This window comes from Nannospalax galili, unplaced genomic scaffold (assembly GCF_000622305.1).
Source record: "Nannospalax galili isolate Female #2095 unplaced genomic scaffold, S.galili_v1.0 scaffold139, whole genome shotgun sequence".
Classification (NCBI taxonomy): Eukaryota; Metazoa; Chordata; class Mammalia; order Rodentia; family Spalacidae; genus Nannospalax; species Nannospalax galili.
This window is the reverse complement of record NW_008345884.1, coordinates 6,916,986-6,936,745: the sequence shown is the minus strand read 5'-3', so window position 1 is coordinate 6,936,745 and position 19,760 is coordinate 6,916,986. Positions and strand designations below refer to the sequence as shown.

General features: G+C 41.9%; 1 protein-coding gene across 1 annotated transcript in view; it reads left to right on the top strand.

The window, feature by feature from the left end:
* Positions 1 to 19,760, top strand: part of Oxct1 (3-oxoacid CoA-transferase 1) — a 170,414-nt gene that overhangs the window by 18,007 nt on the left and 132,647 nt on the right. The window contains exons 4-5 of the mRNA XM_008842101.3: positions 13,352 to 13,487; positions 19,171 to 19,320. Of these exons, the coding sequence (XP_008840323.1) occupies positions 13,352 to 13,487; positions 19,171 to 19,320 (286 nt within the window). The remainder of the gene's footprint in view (positions 1 to 13,351; positions 13,488 to 19,170; positions 19,321 to 19,760) is intronic.

Here is a 19,760-nt window from a genome sequence, read left to right as displayed (position 1 = left end):
TCATGTGTATTCCATTCATGTGTTTTCTTAAATTTTTCATAATCTTTGCTTGAGTGGTCTAATTTGTCCACTTTCTCTTCCAGTCTTGGTATTCTGTTTTACATTTCATTCATCCTATTGGTGAGGCTTTCTCCTTTCCTTTCTAATTGGCTTACTGAGTGTTTTACTTCCTTCTTCATTTCAGCCTGAGTAGTCTTCAATATTTCTAACTCTTCTGAAATCGTTCAGAAATTTATCCCTATCTTCCTTCAGTTGTTTGATTTCTTTGTTTGCGTGTTCTTTAAAGTCACAGAATTCTTTTATCATGTTTATAATTGTTCTTTTGAGTTCCATCTCCTGTATTATCTCTAGGGGGTTCTCATTGTACTCCTCTAGAGGACTATTAGTATTTGGTGGGGATATGTCATTTTGGTTTTTCATGTTATTATTTTTTTCTCTCTGATTTTGACATGTGGATTTCTTTTGTAGTTTCTGATTCTTGTGTGAGACTCAAGACTTCACGTTGAGGTCTGCTTTTTTTTGTGAACTTTATGTGTCTCTGCGGTTTCCTTTTTGAGCATGAAAAGCTGATTTGTCTAAGCTTCTGGTTCTTTCTTTTGATTTTTTGTTGGCGTGACCAGATTGCTTTTGTCTTCAGGAGTTCCCACAGAGGCTCAAATCAAATGAGGATCAGATGCTCTCAGCGTTTCTCCTAAGGTCTGGATCCCTCCAGGAAAGAATTTTGCCTCAGGAATTTGGGGGTTGGACTGACCTGGGTGCCAGGCCCAGGAAAGATGCTGGTCTAGGGCAGGTGGTGGCTGTGCCACCCAGAGATACAAAGGCAGATGGGGGTGGGAAGCGGCCCCAAGGGCCCCTGGGGTCTACACTGAGGAGCTGGGTTGGTCTGGTTGCAAAGGATCAGGAAGAGGAAACGTCAGCCCTAGAGTCTTCTCTGAAAGAGGTTGGTGGTTGGTGCAGGGCCAGGGAAGTAGAGGGATGTGAGGGTGGGGCCAGGCCCAGAAGCAGTGCTCCTGGGGACCTGAGAAGGCCCTGAGTTGGTCTGTATGCAAAGGATTAGGAAGCCTGGGTGTCTGGGACAGGACCCAGGCTAGGAGTAGATACTGGTGGGGGTGATGGTAGGGTGAATGAGACTGGGGGGGGCAAGGTGCGGAAGGCAGGATGGACTTATCCCAGAGAGAGGCCTGTTTGTCGGAGAGAGGCCTGCAAGTCCTGCAGGCCCAGGGAAGCCTCATTTTTGAAAATTCAAAGTAAAAGGCTACAGGGAGACCCTGTCTCAAAAAGACCAAAGAGCTAGGGAGATGTAAATAAATAAATAAATAAATAAATAAATAAATAAATAAATAAACCAAAACAAAAAACCCAAACCAAACCAACAAACAAACAAAAAATTCAAAGTGGATTGTAAAGTCAGAATAAAAATAATTTTGAGATAGTCTCATGTAGCCCAGATTGGCTTTGAACTCTGTGTAGCTAAGGCGGGCCTTGACTTCAGATTCTCTTCCCTCTATATCCCAAGTGCTTGTATTGCAGGATTACAGGTGTGCTCTACTACACCTGGTCTTTAGAATAAATATTTTTAAATGGACTCTGGTCTTTTAACATTTAAAGGTGTTCCTTCTTATTCTTTGCTATTGTAGGTCATTATTTATAAAGCAAGGTGGACATCCATTTGAAACAAGTTTCAAGTTTTTTTTTTGTTTTTTTTTTTTGTTTATCATTACTCTAGATGATATGTAAAGAAATATGCTAATCAGAAAAAGTGGTTCTATTCTGGTGGGAACAGCTCAGATAGTAGGATTGTAAATCAAAATGGTCATAATAAGGCTTTTTTTTTTTTTTTTTTTTTTTTTTTTTTTGAGACAGGGTCTCCTTGTAGCCCCAGGTGTCCTGGAACTCACTATGTAGACCAGGCTGGCCTCGAACTCACAAAATCTGCCTGCCTCTGCCTCCCAAGTGCTGGGATTAAAGGTGTGTGCCTGGCTTTATAAGGCATTGTTTTAAAAAGGCATGCACATGCTAGTACATTTAGCTATGTTAGGAAGAGCTGCTTGTATGCAAAATAGTAAGCCATCTGCTCCCTTTCAACTAATGGAAGAAAGTCTTTAACAATCTTAGACATTTAAAAAATAATCACATTAGCAGTTTGGCCTATTATTATAAAAGCAATTGAGAAAAAGCCAGTACTGGTTATTTAGGAAGCAAAACTGTGGCTACTGTGCTTGCTGTCCCTTTCCTGAGCTTATGCTGTTATTTCATCTAGAAGCCCCCCTTTCTTCTCCTGCCTATTTTCATCTTTCATTTTTAGGACTTCATCATGTTTCCTATCTACAAGGTAGCTTTATCCTATACAGAACTTTTCTAGTCTTTACTGCTCCTTTCTGAATTCTTTTCCAGGATTTTAGCTTTTCTTGTGTACTGAATTATTTATTTGATATATATTACATACTGATCTTGTTACTTACAGTAGTTGTGTGTTTCCTGCTGTATTTAGCCTGTGACTCTGGTGTGTTGGAGCTAGATGAGAGTGTAAGGTTTACACCTGTTCAGTTCCCTCAGGTATTGTAGGAGACTCATCATAAATAGAAAATGATTGCTTGGTGTTTCTTAAGCATGTTCTATGCTCTTTGATCTGACAATATATTTTTTAATAGTACTTTTGGTTACCAGTAATTAGTTTTTCATATGGCTCCATGCCTAAAAGAGATGCTGCATATTGATATACTAAACTGAACTTACCAAAGATCTTCTGGGATATGGTCAAGAGATGATTCCATCACTGTGGGGACATCATAGGGTGTATAAATTAAGACATCCACAACATCATTGGGTGGTACAATCTTATAGAACAATCATAGAATATGTTACTTGTCAGTGAGTAAGTTAAAGAGGTTGTGCTACATGCAAAGGTCACACTGAAAGCCCTCATTGGCAGTTGATTTTCTGAATTAGGAGGGCATCAGTTATAAAGATCTAAAAGAATGGTGAACTTTGCTTTAGCCATTAAAATCAGATAACTGAAGGGGAATTAGTCATGCTTCATTAGACATGACTTGAGCTGGATATATGAAGAGAACTTAGAATTAGAAATTGTAACTTTTTTTTTTTTTTTATTTGGAAAGAGCTCTTTTTATGGAAGGATCTGTCCAAATTAGAAGCCTTTTCAAAGCTCTGGGATTTTGGCTATCTGTTTTTGTTTCATTTTTAATAATCATTAAGACTACTGTCATAGAATAGCAGTTGCTTTTTGTTTTGTGACACTTTTCCTGGTGAGATGTGACCATGTTTATTCAACCCAGGTAGGGAACTGATGATAGACCAAAGAAAGTAATGATACATCTGAGTCCATCTTGGTGAACCAGTGACTTTATTGGGGTTATTTACAGGAGTATAGGTGAGGCGTTACAAGAGTGTGGATGACTCAGAGGCATTGCCCAAATCCCACCCCTGCATGGGTGATGGCTTACAAAGCTGGAAGGAACCCTGGAGCTCTTGCCATGAATTCCAGGCAGCTTCACTGACAGTGCCTCTTCTCAGTAGTCTTCAAAGCTTATATAATGTCGGAGAGGAGGGGCCTTGTAAAGCTGGTCAGTTTTAGGGATTTCTCTGAGTCCTGTGAATGATTTACTTCCTGTGTCTTAACAGCCCCCTTTTAGAACTCCTGAGGCAGGCGGATGGATCTCTGTGAGTTCAAGGCCAGCCTGGTCTACATAGTGAGTTCCCGGACAGCTTGGGCTACAGGGAGACCCTGTCTCAAAAAGATTAAAAACAAAAACAAAAACAAAAAACCCCCCCCCCCCCAAAAAAAAAAAACTCGTGAGTCTTAATGAGCTTCCCCCAGGATAGAATGTTTCCATTCAGAGGGAATTACTACACAATACTTTTGTATGATGTTTTAACTGTTAGCCTTGATGAGATAAATTGTGCTTTAGGATCCCAGAGCTGAACTGATACTTCAATATGGTTGATTAGAGAAGTGTGAAAGTGCCTTTCATTAATTTGTGGTGGACTTTGAGTTATAAGCCGGTATGAAGTAAAAGTTTTACAATAAACTGTATGTCAACCAATTAAACTACAGAGCCAATGGAAGAATGTGTGTGCTGTATTAGACATGCTGCTTTGCTCTTGGAAGATTGTTTGGGGTTATAGGTCTGAAAGAGTGGGATATAGCTGTCTCACTACTTTACATGAGGGGGATTGATTACTGTCAGATAATCTAGTTGTAGCTGTACCTCTGATTTCTTTTAAATCATTTCATTTAATCAGGTATAGGAGCTTTTTGAGAACTCATTGAACAGTCTCTCACTTTAAGTAGAAATTCTAGTTCAAGATTTTTTTGGGAAAGGCTAATGACTTTTCCAGATGTTGCATTTATGTGCTTAGTTCATAAACCATGGAATAAACTTTACATTCAAATGCATCAATTTCTTTTATTTTCATACTTTTGATATTATCAGAGGAAATATAAATTGTATGATTGAGATTTAAGTATGTTCCTAAATGAAAACAAAGAAAGTACAGTTCCTGAATACTCACAAGTTTTTGACAATTATTACGGTTATTGAGATTTCAGAAAGTGAATTTTTAGCAGTTTAGATTTCAGATTCAGACAATGAAAGTATTTCCAACCAGGCTTGGTGGGGCACGCCTTTAATCCCAGCACTGGGGAAGCAGAGGCAGAGGCAGGCAGATCTCTGAGTTCAAGGCCAACCTGGTCTACGTAGTGAGTTCCAGGCCAGCTGGGGCTACAGGGAGACCCTGTCACAAAAAAACAAAAAGAAAATGAAAGTATTTCCAAAACACTGATGTCTTCTTTTTGATGTTAATGTATCTCTACAGATTCTTGGCTTTTGAGTTCTTTGTACCCCTTTGAAATCCTGTGAAATCCAAAATTTTTCTTTAGGTATTCTAGAGAAATGTTGGCTACCAAAGGTAAGCAGCCATAATCTGTTTGAAAGCTGGTCAGATCAACTTCCATATCACAGGGTACAAGATGCTTTTTAATACATGTTTCTCTGAGACAATGTTTCCTGTTTGCCAAAGGCCACAGTGTCTTCAGTCTTTGTACTGAGAGTTCTTAAATGTTAGGAATCTCTCTCTCTCTCTCTCTCTCTCTCTCTCTCTCTCTCTCTCTCATCACCAGTGACTGATAATGTTACATTAGACAGATGTGTCTTATGAATTTGTGAATTAGAAACTATGTAACAGGACACAGTTTCACTGTAAGGTTTTTCAAGGCATAAGCATTGACTATTGGTCCATTTGTAGCGTGGTCTTAGTCATTGCTTGGCTGCTATGTCAGGACACTAATCTAAAGCAAAGCAAAGGCCAAATACATAGTGAGCCCCAGAGCCAAGATCAACAAATACAGAAGGTCATTTTTAAATAGAGCCAAGTTAAAATGTGTACTGTGTTGCAAAAATAAAGAGAGGTATGAAAGAGTGATTAGAAAAATTTCCCCTGTCAATGAATGACTAACTATATTCTGATTTGGGGAATGGACCCTGTGGGCAGGGAGGGAGCTTCAGGTTTAAAACTGCAGAAACCAAATGGGTATATCCTCCTTCATGGCTTGTTTTATGCTATGATCTTGCTATCACAGCTCTGGATATTATCACTGGTATTTTCAGTACTGGGTAATTGAGGCATTTACCAAAGGGATTCCTTTAAAAGGATTGATTATAGCTGAGGAAAAACAACATGAGTGATAAATGATCTTGACAGTAGCAGGAGTACTGTTTCTATTAGCCCTGATGGAAAGGATTAAGGGAACCAGCATGTGGAAGAAAGTTTTATGTATAGAAGGTGAGGAAGAGAAGCCAGATCCTAACGTCACTGTTCTCTGGCTCCCATTCCTCCTGACATATTTCCCTTTGGCTCAGCAAAGCAGTTCCTTGATTCAATGTATAGGCCAGTCATCCAAAACAGAACAGACTGGAGGCTGACAGTGGATGTACAGGGATAATCAGGAAGCAGTTATGAGTGACTGTGCTGATTAGTTTTAGCTGTCAATGTGACACAACTCAGAATCACCTGGGGAGAGAGTTTTAATGAGGAATTATCTAGTTCAGTCTGGTGTATGAGCATGTTGGTGGGGGATTGTCTTGATTGTATGAAGACCCAGCCCACTCTCTGGGAGGTGGCCTGAACAAAGAGAGAGAAAGCCAGCTGAGAGCAAGCAAGGATACACAGGTTATTCCCTCTCTACTCTTGACTGTGAATGTGAGGCTTTAAGTCCCTGTCTTGACTGTCCCACAATAATGGACTGTGCCCTGGAATTGTAAGCCAAATAAATCCTTTCTTCTGCAAGTTGGCTTGTTTGCAGAGATATTTTATCACAGCAACAGAAATGAAAGTAGAATGGTGAGTTTCATTCTTGTTAGAGAGGTGCTGACTGAGGAGCACAAAATGGAATGCAGCAATAAATTCTTTGCACAGATGTTCAATAAGTATTTCTGCAGTTCTCTTTTTGTGCCATATTTAATTATAGGAGTTTGGGGTACAAGGCAAACAAAACAGAGCAAAATTCCGTCTTGTGGCCCTTCTGTTGTATTGGGGAAAGACAAAATGATTTGTCAGTGTAACAAATGAATACCGTTTCTGATATTAGAAAGTTATGTGCCACGGATAAAAGAAAAAGAGCAAGCGAGAAGATTGGGACCCTCAAAGCAGAGGGGCAGTTATCAGTAATCAGTGGGGGTGGTCAGGATGGCACTGAGGTGACCTTTGAGCACAGCCTTGAAGGAAGTGGGAGAGGAGCCATGCAGAAATAATATCAAAGATGGGGAAAGGCCAGTGCAAAAGCCCTTAGGGGAATGTGCCTAGCAATGGCTGGGAGACAGCCATGAGGGCAACAGAGAGGCAGAGATGTGAGCAAAAGTCTTGGAAGAGTGAGGTCAGAGACATAAAGGGTATCCAATCAGTGGGCCTTGCAGACTGCTGTAGAGCTCTTTGCTTTATTCTGAATAAACTACCATTGCACAGGGCTCTGACAGCAGCATCCTGTTCCACTGCTATGCTTTGCAAGGGCTTTATTTGGCTGGTGTGTTGAAAATGGATTGTAAGGGGGCAGAAGCAGAATCAGAGGTTGCTCTGGTACCCAGGTAAAGAAGGCTCAAGGCAGAGGAGGGAGTGAGAAATGGTTGACTCATAATAGGCTGTGATGGTAGAGTTGGGATTTATTGGTAGAATTGGTGGGGAAAGAATTAAAGATCACCTCATTAGTTTTATCCTGAGCATCTCTGAGGAGGGAGCTGCTCTCGGGCGTGATGGGAAAGGCTACAGGAGAAGCTAAGTTTGGAGCAGTAAGCTGAAGAACTGGGGGCCTATCCAGGCATCAGGAGTAGGTTAGAAACAAATGAGGAATGGGGAAAAACTCATCCAAACAGAAAGAATAGAAAGCGTTGTGTGTATGATCAAGCATTTTAGGAGAGGTAGTGCTTGAGAGTATCTCTAGTAATCTGGAGACCTCTAGTGGACAAGTGTATTATTAACCTTCAAGGCCCTCTTCCCCATAGGGACTCCAGTTTTCAAAGTACATCTTACTTGGACTGTAATTTTCTTCTGGAAAGTGAGACTAAATATAAATTATATAGCTAATTTTATACCTATGATGAGTGGGAGACATTAAAAATTTAGTGTTCAAAAGCTAGGCTTTACAATAAGATTAGTGAATGTTTAACAATGACCTGTTACCTATATACTTTGAGGGGTACAGTGTGCAGGATGCTGGTAAGAGGCTTGGATGTGATACCTTCTATGAATTAGGAACGCGCCATTTGAGCTGGAATAGGCACTGGTCAACCTGATAACAGAGTGTGAGGCCAGGTAGAGAAAAGTTGGTTGTTGAAAGAAATACCAGTGGTTTGTCACACAAACTGCCATATTTTGCTTGTCAAACATGTGAGATGTCCCTAGTGACCATCAGATTAATTTCTTTCAGATCACTCTTCTGTTGTGCTCCATTGCTAAAGCTAGAATTCTGCAGAGGGTCTGTGTTCAGGTCCGAGCAACAAGTCTTATGAAGGAGGCCTTTTCCCAGTGTCATTTGATTTACCCTCTTCTCCGTTCCTGCTCACACGTGCATCCTTCTTTGTTTGGATTACGTCAAGCCTTGTAATGACCTCCCTGCCTTTCATTTGTGATGTTCCTGAATTTGTGGTATAGCCTGCTACTTTTGAGCTGAAAATTATTTACAGGGTTGTTGCTGTGCTCTACAGGGGCCTGACTCCAGTCTTGGGGGACAGGGGATGAGTAGGCACTAAGTCAACAACACAGACTCCAGGAGATGCTAGTCAGTAGCAGGTTGTCAGCAAGCTCGTTTATTGTGTATGAAGGGCTTCCCTTTATACCCCCCTATTGGCCCTAAGGCTGAGCTGTGTATTGTCCATTGGTGTGACCGTCGCATCATTTGTCTCTAGCCGGAGCAGCAGATATCAGGTTAGCAGTTTGGGGAAGTTGGCTGCATAATGATAGCGCGCCTGTGCAGAGGTTACCAGATCTGGTATTCTGGCAGATACTCATGGGCCCCCTCCTACATTTCCACTCTTGTTTTTAAAGGCAGCCCAGCAGGAGTGCTGCCTGACATTATTGTGCCCACCTCAAAATGGCCTCTGAGATACAGGTTGTGACTATCTTAGGTTGTTTCACTCGAGGCATAAGTCTTACCTGTCATGGGAGCATGCATCTAGCTTATACATGTTCTGTCTTAGGTTGACTTATCCCAGTGGAATCTTACCCGTCTTTGTCTGCCAACCCTGAGGGAGGTTTGGTTTTGGGGGGTCTGCCAGGGTGGGGGCTAGTTTAGGAGGAGGCCTTTTGTATCTCAGTTAGCCAAGTCTCTATGACTTTCTGAGGAGGGCCCCAGCCTGGATGTTGTAGAGCCGAGAGGACCGGAAGGGTTGTTTTGTTGATGGTCTGCTGGTGACAGATATGTGACAGTAGGCACCTGAGGATGAACAACACAAGGAGGAGCACGCCTCCTACTATTAAATAGGTTAGTAACGAAGGACCTGTTCAAAATAGGGGGAGCCTGGGCCTGATTTGTTGGCAGCCTTGCCGATAAGCGACACGTCCATCAGGGGTGTCAGTACCCAGGGTTGTTGAGTGGCATTTGCACTGACATTAACAGGAAAAGTGAAAGTAGGGGAGTTTTGAGGATTTGAGAGTTGTGGCTGGGGTTGAGGGGCGGGTTTAGGAGGGTCCGTGTGGTGTGACATAGTTATTTCACTCTCAGCTAGATGGGGGGGTGGTGTTTCGGCGTGAGTCCGAGGGAGTGAGCTAGCGTGGGGGGGCTTTTTTGGAGGGGTTGTGTCTGGGGCGGTCTCAAGGTTGCAGGATGGTGATACAGCCTGCAAGGTTGAAATCGAAAGCATGGGCATTTTTTGTTCCTGACAACGTTCATTGAAGGATTTTAAGATATCCTCAGGAGAGCCAGATTTAATGCAGCCGAGGATACCCAGTAAAATCAGAACAAAAGGGGCAGTGGGTGCTGTACCTTCCTGTATTTCCTGTTTATGGGCTAGAAAGAGCATCCGCATCCAGAGATCTGGGTCCCAGACGTTTTCGAGGGAGATCTGTGGGGCGAGAGTAGATGCCTCTTCCCAGAAGGTTTCTAAATCATTAAGCTTAATCTTGAGGCCACAGGTTACCAGGAGGGATTTTAGGGCCCGAAGTTGGGGTTCCTTACAGTGTGAGGGAAAGTTACCTGTTTTAGGGGGAAGAAGTTGTAGAGGAGTTGGGGCTAGGGCAGTTGAAGGGGAACTCGCCACAAAAATAAGAGGCTACGAGGACAACAATGATTGCGAGGACAAGGCAAAGTAAGAAGTCAGCCACTCATAACTGGAAGCGAGCAGACACAGGGGAGTGTTTTGGATCAAGATGTCTTGTGCTTAGTGGGGAACTTCTGTGGTTTGTTAGGCCATGGCCGTATGCCCACACGGTGTCTCCGATTGCTGGGTGTCTTTTGGAATACACCTGTTGGTTCTGTCTCCTGGGTAGTCAGCCCTTATGTGGAGGCGTCAGGCGAACCAAGTACAGGGGATATGTACCTGAGGGAGGGTGAAAATGGGCAATGTTGGGGTAGGGTTGGGGGAGAAAACGAAAGGGAAGAAAAAACGCATCTCACGGATTACCACCCGTGGAACACAAGACAAAGGAGCCTACTCACTGAAAGAACAGCCGAAGGGGGCCACTCGTGGCCGACGTGAGAAGCGAGTGGGTCTGGAATCCACACTGGGCGCCAGTTGTTGCTGTGCTCTTACAATGGCCTGACTCCAGTCTCAGGGGGCAGGAGTTGAGTAGGCGTGAAGTCAATGACACAGAGATGCTAGTCAGTAGCAGGCTGCGAGCAAGGTCGTTTATTGCGAACAAAGGGCTTCCCTTTATACCCCCTGAACCTCCCCTATTGGCCCTAAGGCTGAGCTGTGTATTGTCCGTTGGCGTGACTGTCTTGTCATCTGTCTTTAGCCTGAGCGGCAGATATCAGGTTAGCAGTTTGGGGAAGTTGGCTGTGTAATGATAGCACGCCTGTGCAGAGGCTTTTGCTTCCATCCTTTTTTTTTTTTTTTTGTTTTTTTGGGAACGGGTCTCTTTTTTCCCCCCGCTGGCCTGCAACCCACTTTGTAGACCAGACTGGCCTTGAACTCACAGAGATCCACCTGCCTCTGCCTCCTGAATGCTGGGATTAAAGGTGTGCTCCACCATGCTCAGCTTGCTTTGTATAAGACCTTTTCCTTTTGCTAGACTTTGTCTGGCCTTTGTCCATCATGAGTTGTGTCATTGTGTATTATGCAGCCTACTCTTAGCACATCCCTCCCTCTGTTGTAATTACAGGCTTGTTGTTTATTTCTTCTGTTCCAAGAACTCCACAGGGTACAGGACTAGGCCTTTGTCATGGCTATAGCCCCAGAGGCTGACATCCCATGCCTGGGGCACATTAAGCTCTCAGTTTGAGATTGCTGGATGAGTGAATTCTGTAGACAACAGGCTATATAAAGAAGGAAACATCAGACCATGAAAGTGACCAGGAGGGAGGTAATAAAGACTACTGTTCCTGAGATGTTTTCAGGGCCTTTCTCATTGTGGTTCTATCTTAAACCTATTCTATATAATGTAGAGTAGCATAGGAAAGTGAACATATCACAGATGAATAGGTAGAATTTTATAAGTTATAAACCCATGTACCCCACATGGAGGTAAAGACACAGAACAGGAACGGGACCAGTTCCCCCGGAAAGCTCCCCTCATGCTCCTTCGGGTTAGCACTCCTGTTACTCCCCTTGGGCTCCTTAGGGTTAGTACCCTGTTTCTCCCCTCGTGCTCTTTCCAGTTAGTACGCCTGTTACTTCCACTACCAAGGTCAACATGAAAGACACTTTTGACTTCATACATCAGTGCTGTCAGAGTGTGAAGCTCATATAAAAGGAGTTATTCAATATGTACCCTCTTGTGCCTGGTATCTTTTGATCAACTTTTAAAAAAATATGTTTTATATATTATTTTTATGTGTATGTATGTATTGCCTACATGTAGATAAGTGTACCCGTGTTGTGCAGTGCCTACAGAGGACAGAAGAGGCTGTCAGATCTCCTGGAACTGGAGTTATGGACAGTTGTTAGCTGCCATGTGGGTGCTGGGATTCAAACCCGGGTCTTCTGCAAGAACAACCAATGTTCTTAACTGCTGAGCCATCTCTCCAGCCCATTTTGATCAACTTTTTGTCTGAGATTTGTCCATGGTGACTAATGGTTGCAGATCATGGATGCACATTGCTGTATTTTGTTGCATTGTATGAATAAATGATCACATCTGTTCTACTGTGGATAGGCATTTGGGAGACTCCAGTTTTGTCTATAATGAGTCAGTGCTGCTATCAGTATCTTGTGTGTCTTTTAGTGAACATTATATGAATTCTTAGGTAAAGACCCCAGAGTGGAATTGCTGTCTCAGCATCTGAATTGTTAAGTGTTAATAGATACTGCTAAGTTTTTTCTAAAGTGATCAGTATTTATTCATTTTAGCACTTAGGACAATTCTGGTGTTTCATATTCTTGCCAGCTGGCTTGGTTTTCCTTTTATTTAGTCATTTTTTTAATGTTTACCTTGATGTCTCACTATGGTTTTTGCTCTTAAAAATATTTCACCTTTAAAAATGGTTTCGTAAGCCTTTAATCTCAGCACTCAGGAGGCAGAGGTAGGCAGATCTCCATAGTGAATCCAGGCCAGCTATGTGGCTACAGGGAGACCCTGTCTCAAAAAAGACCAAAAAAAAAAAAAAAAAAAAAGTTTCATAAAGCTAGGGCTATAGTCCTAGCATGTGGGAAGGTGAGGCAGGAGGATACTGAGTTCAAGGCACATAGTAAGTTCAAGGCACATAGGAAGACTGTCTCAGACAGGTGAACCAACCAACATTTTCTTTCTCTAGTTGGCTAAAGAATTTCTGAAACTTCTGAGTAGGGAGGTAGGTATAAGCTGATTGAAAAGGGAAAAGTTTTCATTCAGTTAGTAATCTGTCTTATCATATAAGCTTTACTAGAAAAATTTAGGTGCATTTTTCCTTCAAAATAGGGTAACAATAAAGAAGAAATACACAAACCTGGAGACATATCTAATAGGAAAAAAGGAAGAGTCAGTACTTTGTGCCACATATCTAAGAGTAAACTGAGTTCTCACTTTAAAATAGAAGAAATATTAGACCAAAGTATATGTCTAAAGACAGAGGATTAATTTTGCTACCTGTAACCTTTTCACTGGTATGTGATTGGTTCTGATTTGGAGGATTAAGAACATTTCAGTGTGCAAATATTCTTCTTAAGCAAAATGTTTATGATATAGGAAAAATGTTCTTAGACTTATTTATAATTTGGGTCCATGTTTCAAGGAATCTGTTGATCTCAAGAATGGCCCCTTCTCCCATTTGAGCACAAAGAGCTTCTCCACCTAAATCTTTTGAGATGTTCCTATACTAACATTCCTTCAAAGCACAAGGCAAGAGCCAGGTCATCTTTGCTTAGGTTTAATCCAGAATCACTTTGTATTAGTAGAGAAAACAAAACTGGAGTAGATCCGTAGGATGAATGTGGGATGGAATATTAAATATATCTCTTGCTTTCTAAGATACTGGGGAAAAAACATGCAAACCTTTTAAACTTTAGTTTTCTCAACTGTAAAGTAAGAAAAGACTAACCACCTTATAAAGTTCTTGCTGTGTGGAGTATGAAGAAAATGTGGATAAAATGTTTTAGAAGTGATTTTTCTCAATTATTAAAATTTTATTAGCTCTCTAACAAATGCATGCTAATAGAGTTCTGTCAAATGGTCGTATGGTTGTAAACTACCTTCCTTTCCTTTTTAGGGTTGACAACTTTGGCTTGGGCCTTTTACTTCGATCCAAGCAGATAAAACGCATGATCTCTTCATATGTGGGAGAAAATGCAGAATTTGAACGCCAATACTTATCTGGTGAACTAGAAGTAGAGCTGACACCTCAGGTAAGGAAATTCCCTGCCATTGTTTCACAATACCAGTTTATGGAAAACTTTACTTTTTCCTTCTTAAACTCTGTGCAAAATAGAAGAGATGCTATTTTGTCCAACCAAGGAATCTTGTTTTTAAGTCACTACTGTTGATTGTTAGACAATTGTTTTCTGTCACTCTTTGCTGAAAAAGGAGGTGTTTCTCAGTAGAAAATATCTGAGGTATGGGATAAAATGTTGAATTCAATATTATTGTGTGTGTTGTGCCAGAAGCAAGCAGAAGAACTTGCCGAAATGTCTGGGAATTGCCCTAAAAGTCAGCTTTTATGGATCTCAGAGTGAGAAATTTCTGAGTGGTCAAGTCTTGCTGAGCCACACCAGGAGAATGAAGCTTGTTGGTGAGGCTGAGGGTATCATGGCATTACAGAGTAAGTGCTGGGATCAGAGCCCAGGGCTCTAGGGAACTGATGTTTTATAAAGCCAGCCACTGCTGTAATGAATCAGCAAGTTTATGCTTGTTCTTTATGTCATCTCATGACCCGTGGAAGGCAAGAAATTCGAAGCCTTTGGGTAAAGCAAGGATCTACAAATTCACTGTGTTGTTTCTATTTTGACATGTTCAGCCTTCATCTGAAACTGAGCCCACCACTCAGCCTGGAAGTAATATTACTTCAGGTTTTTGCCAAGTTGGTAAGAATGGCATGTAGCAGAATTTTATTAAAAAAAAAAAGATCAGCTATGTCCTGGTCTAGAGAGAGCATGCATAGGGTACTGTTCTTTCCAACTGGGGTTTCACATTATTTAGTCACACCTGGTCACTCATAGCACTGTCCCGAACAGAGTTCTGCCCTGTGCTCAGTGTTACTTCATTCTTAAAGTTTTGTGAATGAACAAAGATAAGAAAACAAAGTGTCCTTGGGTTGCTGTAACAAAGCTCTACAGACTGGGGGGATTGAGCAACAGAAATTTAGTTCTTACAGTTGGGATAGCTAAGAAGTTCAAGATCCTGCTCCAGCAGTTCACTGTTTGGTATGGGCTCTCTTCCTGGCTTGTGATGGCTGATGACTTTGTTTCCTCTTTGGGGTCAGTGATAAGGAAAGTGAGAACTCTGGTGTCTCGTTTTATGAGGACAATGATCCTGTTAGAACAGGGCCCTACATTTATGAATTGCTTCTATCTTAAATATCTCTTTGTAGGCTCTGTCACATTGCAGGTTACAGTTTTGGCTTCCATATTTAAGGAGTATACAGTCTAGACATATAGCTGTCACAGGTAAGATACTGTGTCATTTGGTTGTATAGTTATTGAAAACAAACCTTCCGGTTACTTTCCGTATCTTTTGTATCATCCTCTATTTTGTCATAGGACACATACATGGGAGAGGAACTTCCTTAATACTTCTTTTATACATTTATTTATTTTACTCTTAGTTATGTGTGTGTGGGGGAGTTAATAAGCAGTTGTGAGTTGACTGTTGTAGGTGCTGGGAACCAAACTCAGGTCTTCTGGAAGAGCAGTACATGCTCTTAACCACTGAGCCATCTCTCCAGCTGTGTATCTTTTTTTCTTCAAGCTAAAAGAGATTGATGTTTCTTTTCTCAACCAAGTGCTGCACAGTGCCTCTTTTGCAGTCTTGGAACCTCGGGGTTGAGGTAAGGAAGGGATGCTAATGAAGTGGTAGGGGTTGGCACTCCTTTGGGGTAGGGTTGGTGGCACATGCAGGGGACTTGTCTTAAAAAATATTCTACCTTCAGGCTTTTGGCCAGTTGCGCAGAGAGATGATGTAGAGTATTCAGAAACAGCATACAGAAAAATATTGTAAAGTGAGGGGGTGTCAATATGTTTGCTTTAATGTTTTCAAATGAGTTTTTGCATGTTATTGGTTTAGAATGCAACACAAAGTAGAGTCATCTGTTTATTAGATAGAATAGAAAACCAGTTATCTGAAGAGTTCCACCTGTGGCCCAAGTTCCTTCTTCTCTAGAGCATCCCACCTACTTAAATGGCTCAATATCTGAGATCCCAACAGTTAGTCCCTTTGTTAAGTAAGTATTTAAAGACCCCAGTTAATATAGACAACATTTCTCATATTGAGACAGTGCAAGCCGGGTCACTAATTCTTAACGTCAATTCTGACTGCTGATTAGCCAATCACCTGCCTGTAAGCACCATGTAGCAATATCCCAGCAATACATTTCAGGGCACTTTTAGGGCCACAATTGGTGTTCTAGGGGAAACCTGGATAGAAAGTTGGGGATGGGAGAGACCTAGGGAACTGAGGTTTGAATCGCTTACAAGTGGGGGAGGAGCAAGTCTCCCGTGGGAAGGAAGAGGATCAAAAGGAAACACAGAAAAACTTCACCTACATCTGTTTCTACTGTGAAACAAGATTTGAAGTACTAGCTTTAAAATTTGTGTGTATTATTACAAGATTTAATCAAGTCATAATTTCAGATCCTTAATATATTGCATAATAATGGCATTTTATTTTATTTTTAATTTTTTTCTTTTGTGAATTTTCTATGGAATTTTTGTCTATTTCATATGGAACACCTTAATCATCTTTATACCCTTCCTCATTGTCAGTCTCCCATAGCCCCCCACCCCACTGTAATTCATACGCTCTGTCATTTGTGTTAAGGCCTATACCGTGTCAAGCTAGTATTCCCAGACATCCCTTAGTGCAAGTTCAACCACTGAAATCTAGGCAGCCTCTCTAGAGTCCCTCCCTTTAAGAAGATCAGCTCTTCCTCATCCAGCAGTTATCAGCTGCCAATAATTCTTCAACTACGATTGGGGCTTGTTGCCCATTTCCACAGTTCTCTGCTGGAGTTTTGTCTGCTTGAGTTTGCATAGGTCTTGTGCATGCTGACATCATTTGCTGTAGGTTCATATTAGCAAGGTCCCAGGATCCTGTAGGACTCTGTTTCCATATGGTCATGTACCTCCTCCCTGGCTCTTACAATGGAGTTAATATAAGAGTCCTATCCAAGGACCCACACCCTGCAGACTCTTATTCTCCATGTTTTGGCCATCAGTGAAGCTCTCCCATGTAACAGAGAACCAGGAACACTTTGTTATTTCAAGTATTATTTTTCTTAATAATTTAGGACTTGTAGGGAAGATGGCCACTAATGTAACACTCACTGTGAACATCGTTTTCACTCTTATCCTTTGTTTTTAATTTTTCTTTCAGCTTATAACTAAAAAAATTATTTTGTTTTAACAGAGCATAGGGTAGTGGGTGTCCCACATTTACAGCTGTGCCATAAAGTCCACTCTCAAATACACATCCTGGGACCTCCTGACAGCTGCACAAAATTGTGAGAGAGGTGCCTCTTGGTGTTCTCAGCTTATATATCCTTTGTCCCTCTCCCCACATGCAGCTAAGGTCAACTGATTGGATGGGAGGGGTAACTGAATCCCCACTCAACACCTTGATGAGCTTGGGAATGAGGTGTGACTATAGCTTGCCTGGCATAGTGGTTGGAGTAGATTTCCAGTTAACACTCCACCCCTTCCTCTGGCTCTTACATTCTTTCTGCCAACCTCTTCCACAAAAGTCCCTGAGCCTTGGAGGGGGTGGTAGGTGTGAGATGATTTTCTTCCTGTTGTGGCAAGGCACTGAATTTTTGGGTCTCTGTGTCATCTGTTTTCCATGGGCTGTTGGCCAGTTTGAGTGGGATTCCATCTACTATAAAAACACCGACAGCAAGAAGCAAGACCATCTAAACAATGACTGCTATAATAACTTAACCTATGGGTGTAAACACACATGCTTGGACGGTACTTTATTAGGTGTATGACATCCATCTAACAGAGCAATTGCAGTGACTTCCCACTGGGGCCTATATTATCCCCTGCCATGGGGGTTGGCTGGGTCTACAGTACCAGCTGTGTTTTCCGCCCCTAGGAGTGGGCATTATATCCAATTGAAAATTTGCTAGTTGTATATACACTAGATGCTTCACTATTGCATATATAGTACAATACACGGGGTCCATCATTGAGGAGAATTATAGGGGGCTGTTCTTCCCCAGTCATCTGCCTGTTGCCTTTTGGTACCATGAAAACCACCCATCCAGTGGCAGGGAGTTTCCAGCTTAGTCCAAGCTTGATTTCTCCCTCTCCTGAGCTCACATCATGCAGTGTCTTCAGCAGGAGGGTTTTTCTGTCCACTTCTGGTGTACAACCAACATTATTGGTGATGGTCTTCATTGTTTAGGGGACCTCTACTGTCCTTCAGGCCAACAGCTCATGGGGGCAATCCACCTCTGGCACTAGGATTTTCATTTAACAGCTGTATTGCTTTCTTCCATCTCTGTAGGGTTCCTTCTGTGCTTAAGGCTTTTTTTAAAAACTGTGAAGAATATTTTCCCCCTATATTCCTATAGTTCTTTGTATAGTCCCCTCCCTCCCGTTTAACTACCCCCTTTTTGCGTATTTCTCCCTTAATAACACCTTTACCCTATTGTTCTCTCTCGGTTTCCTTCTTTTCCTTTACCTCCCTGTTTTCCTCCCATATTCCCGGTCCTTGCAATTGCATCAGGATATGCACTCATAAGGATTTGGTGCCTAGCTTTAAAAATTTTTTAAATATTTTTATTTATTCTGTATTATTATTATTGTGTGTGTGTGTGTGTGTGTGTGTGTGTGTTTGTGTGTAAGCTTGCAGGTGTGTGCATATTGTGTGTGAGTGGAGGTCAGAGGACAACTTTTACAAGTTGGGTCTCTCCTTCCACTGTGGGTTCCAGGGATCAAACTCAGGTCATCAGGCTTATGCAGTAAGCACTTTTACCTGGTGAGCAGTCTTCTTTGCCCCAGCTACCTGGAACTTGCTATGTAGACCAGGCTGTGCCTGCCTCTGCCTCCGAGTGTTGGGATTAAAGGCATGCACCACCACGCCTGGCCCTATTCCTAGCTTTTAAAAGTCAGTTTACCCATATGCTGGTTTTGCTTGGCTTTGAATTTTTCCTTGGTTAGATAACTTAGAAAATAAATATTTATGAAATGGTTTAAAATAGGTTTTAAAGTAAATTTGATCTTTTAAATTAAAAAAGAAATTGATTTATGTGTGTCTATGTGTGTTTGTGCACATGTGCACAGATATCTTTGGAGTTCAGAAGAGTGTGTTGGATCCTCTAGAGCTGGAGTTACAGGGATTGTGAGCACCTTGATGTGGGTGCTGGGAACTGAACCCTGGCTGGCCTGGTACTTATATAACCTGTATTGGCCTTGAACTCCTGGCACTCCTCCTGTCTCAGCCTCCTAAGTACTAGAATTAGAAACATTTGCCAATTATTAATGCTGAAAAAAATTGAGTATACCTGCACATGACACATGGCAAAACATACAATTTAATATTAAAAATGCATATGTGCATATAGATAAATTTACATAATTAAGATTTAAAAATACTAAAACTAGGCATTAGTAGAATATGATGTCAGGAGACTACTGGGGATGGTGTCTGGAAGCTGAAAGTTTCAACAGTTAGATTTTGGATGTGGATTAAGACTGGGATAGCTATTGTCTTTTAATCAAGCCTCAGCTTAAGGATTTATGCATGCATACAGTGTTAATTTGCAGGATTTTGAGCCTCTATGGGGTGTGGGTGGGGAACTACATCTAACAGTCTCTGTGCCCCAGTTGGGTGTGCTTCGGGAACTTCTCATAAGTGTTGCTTGCTCATTCGTAGGGCACACTTGCAGAAAGGATCCGCGCAGGCGGGGCTGGAGTTCCTGCGTTTTACACTAGCACAGGGTATGGGACCCTGGTACAAGAAGGAGGAGCACCCATCAAATACAACAAAGATGGCAGCATTGCCATTGCCAGCAAGCCAAGAGAGGTAAGAAGCTCTTCATCCACCTGGCGTTAGGAGACTGCTTCCCACACGAGATTCTGCATGGATTCATTTGGTAAAGTCATCTCAATGAGATAAAGTTAATTCATTTTCAAAAAGGTGAGATTTTAGTTAATTCTGGCTACATGCTAGTACTTAAAAATCACAGAGGGAAACTAGACTAAATAAGGAGAAAGGGAGCTATCGTTCATGTATACTATGGTAATTAAGATTAGTTGGAGCATACCTTTAATCCCAGCACTCAGGAGGTGGAGGCAGGCAGTTCTTCATGAGTTCAAGGCCAACCTGGTCCTCCATAGTGAGTTCCAGGGAGGCAGAGGCAGGCAGATTTCCATGAGTTCAAGGCCAACCTGGTTTACATAGTGAGTTCCAGGCCAGCTGGAGCTATAGGGAAACCCTGTACCAGAAAGACCAAAAAAAAAAAA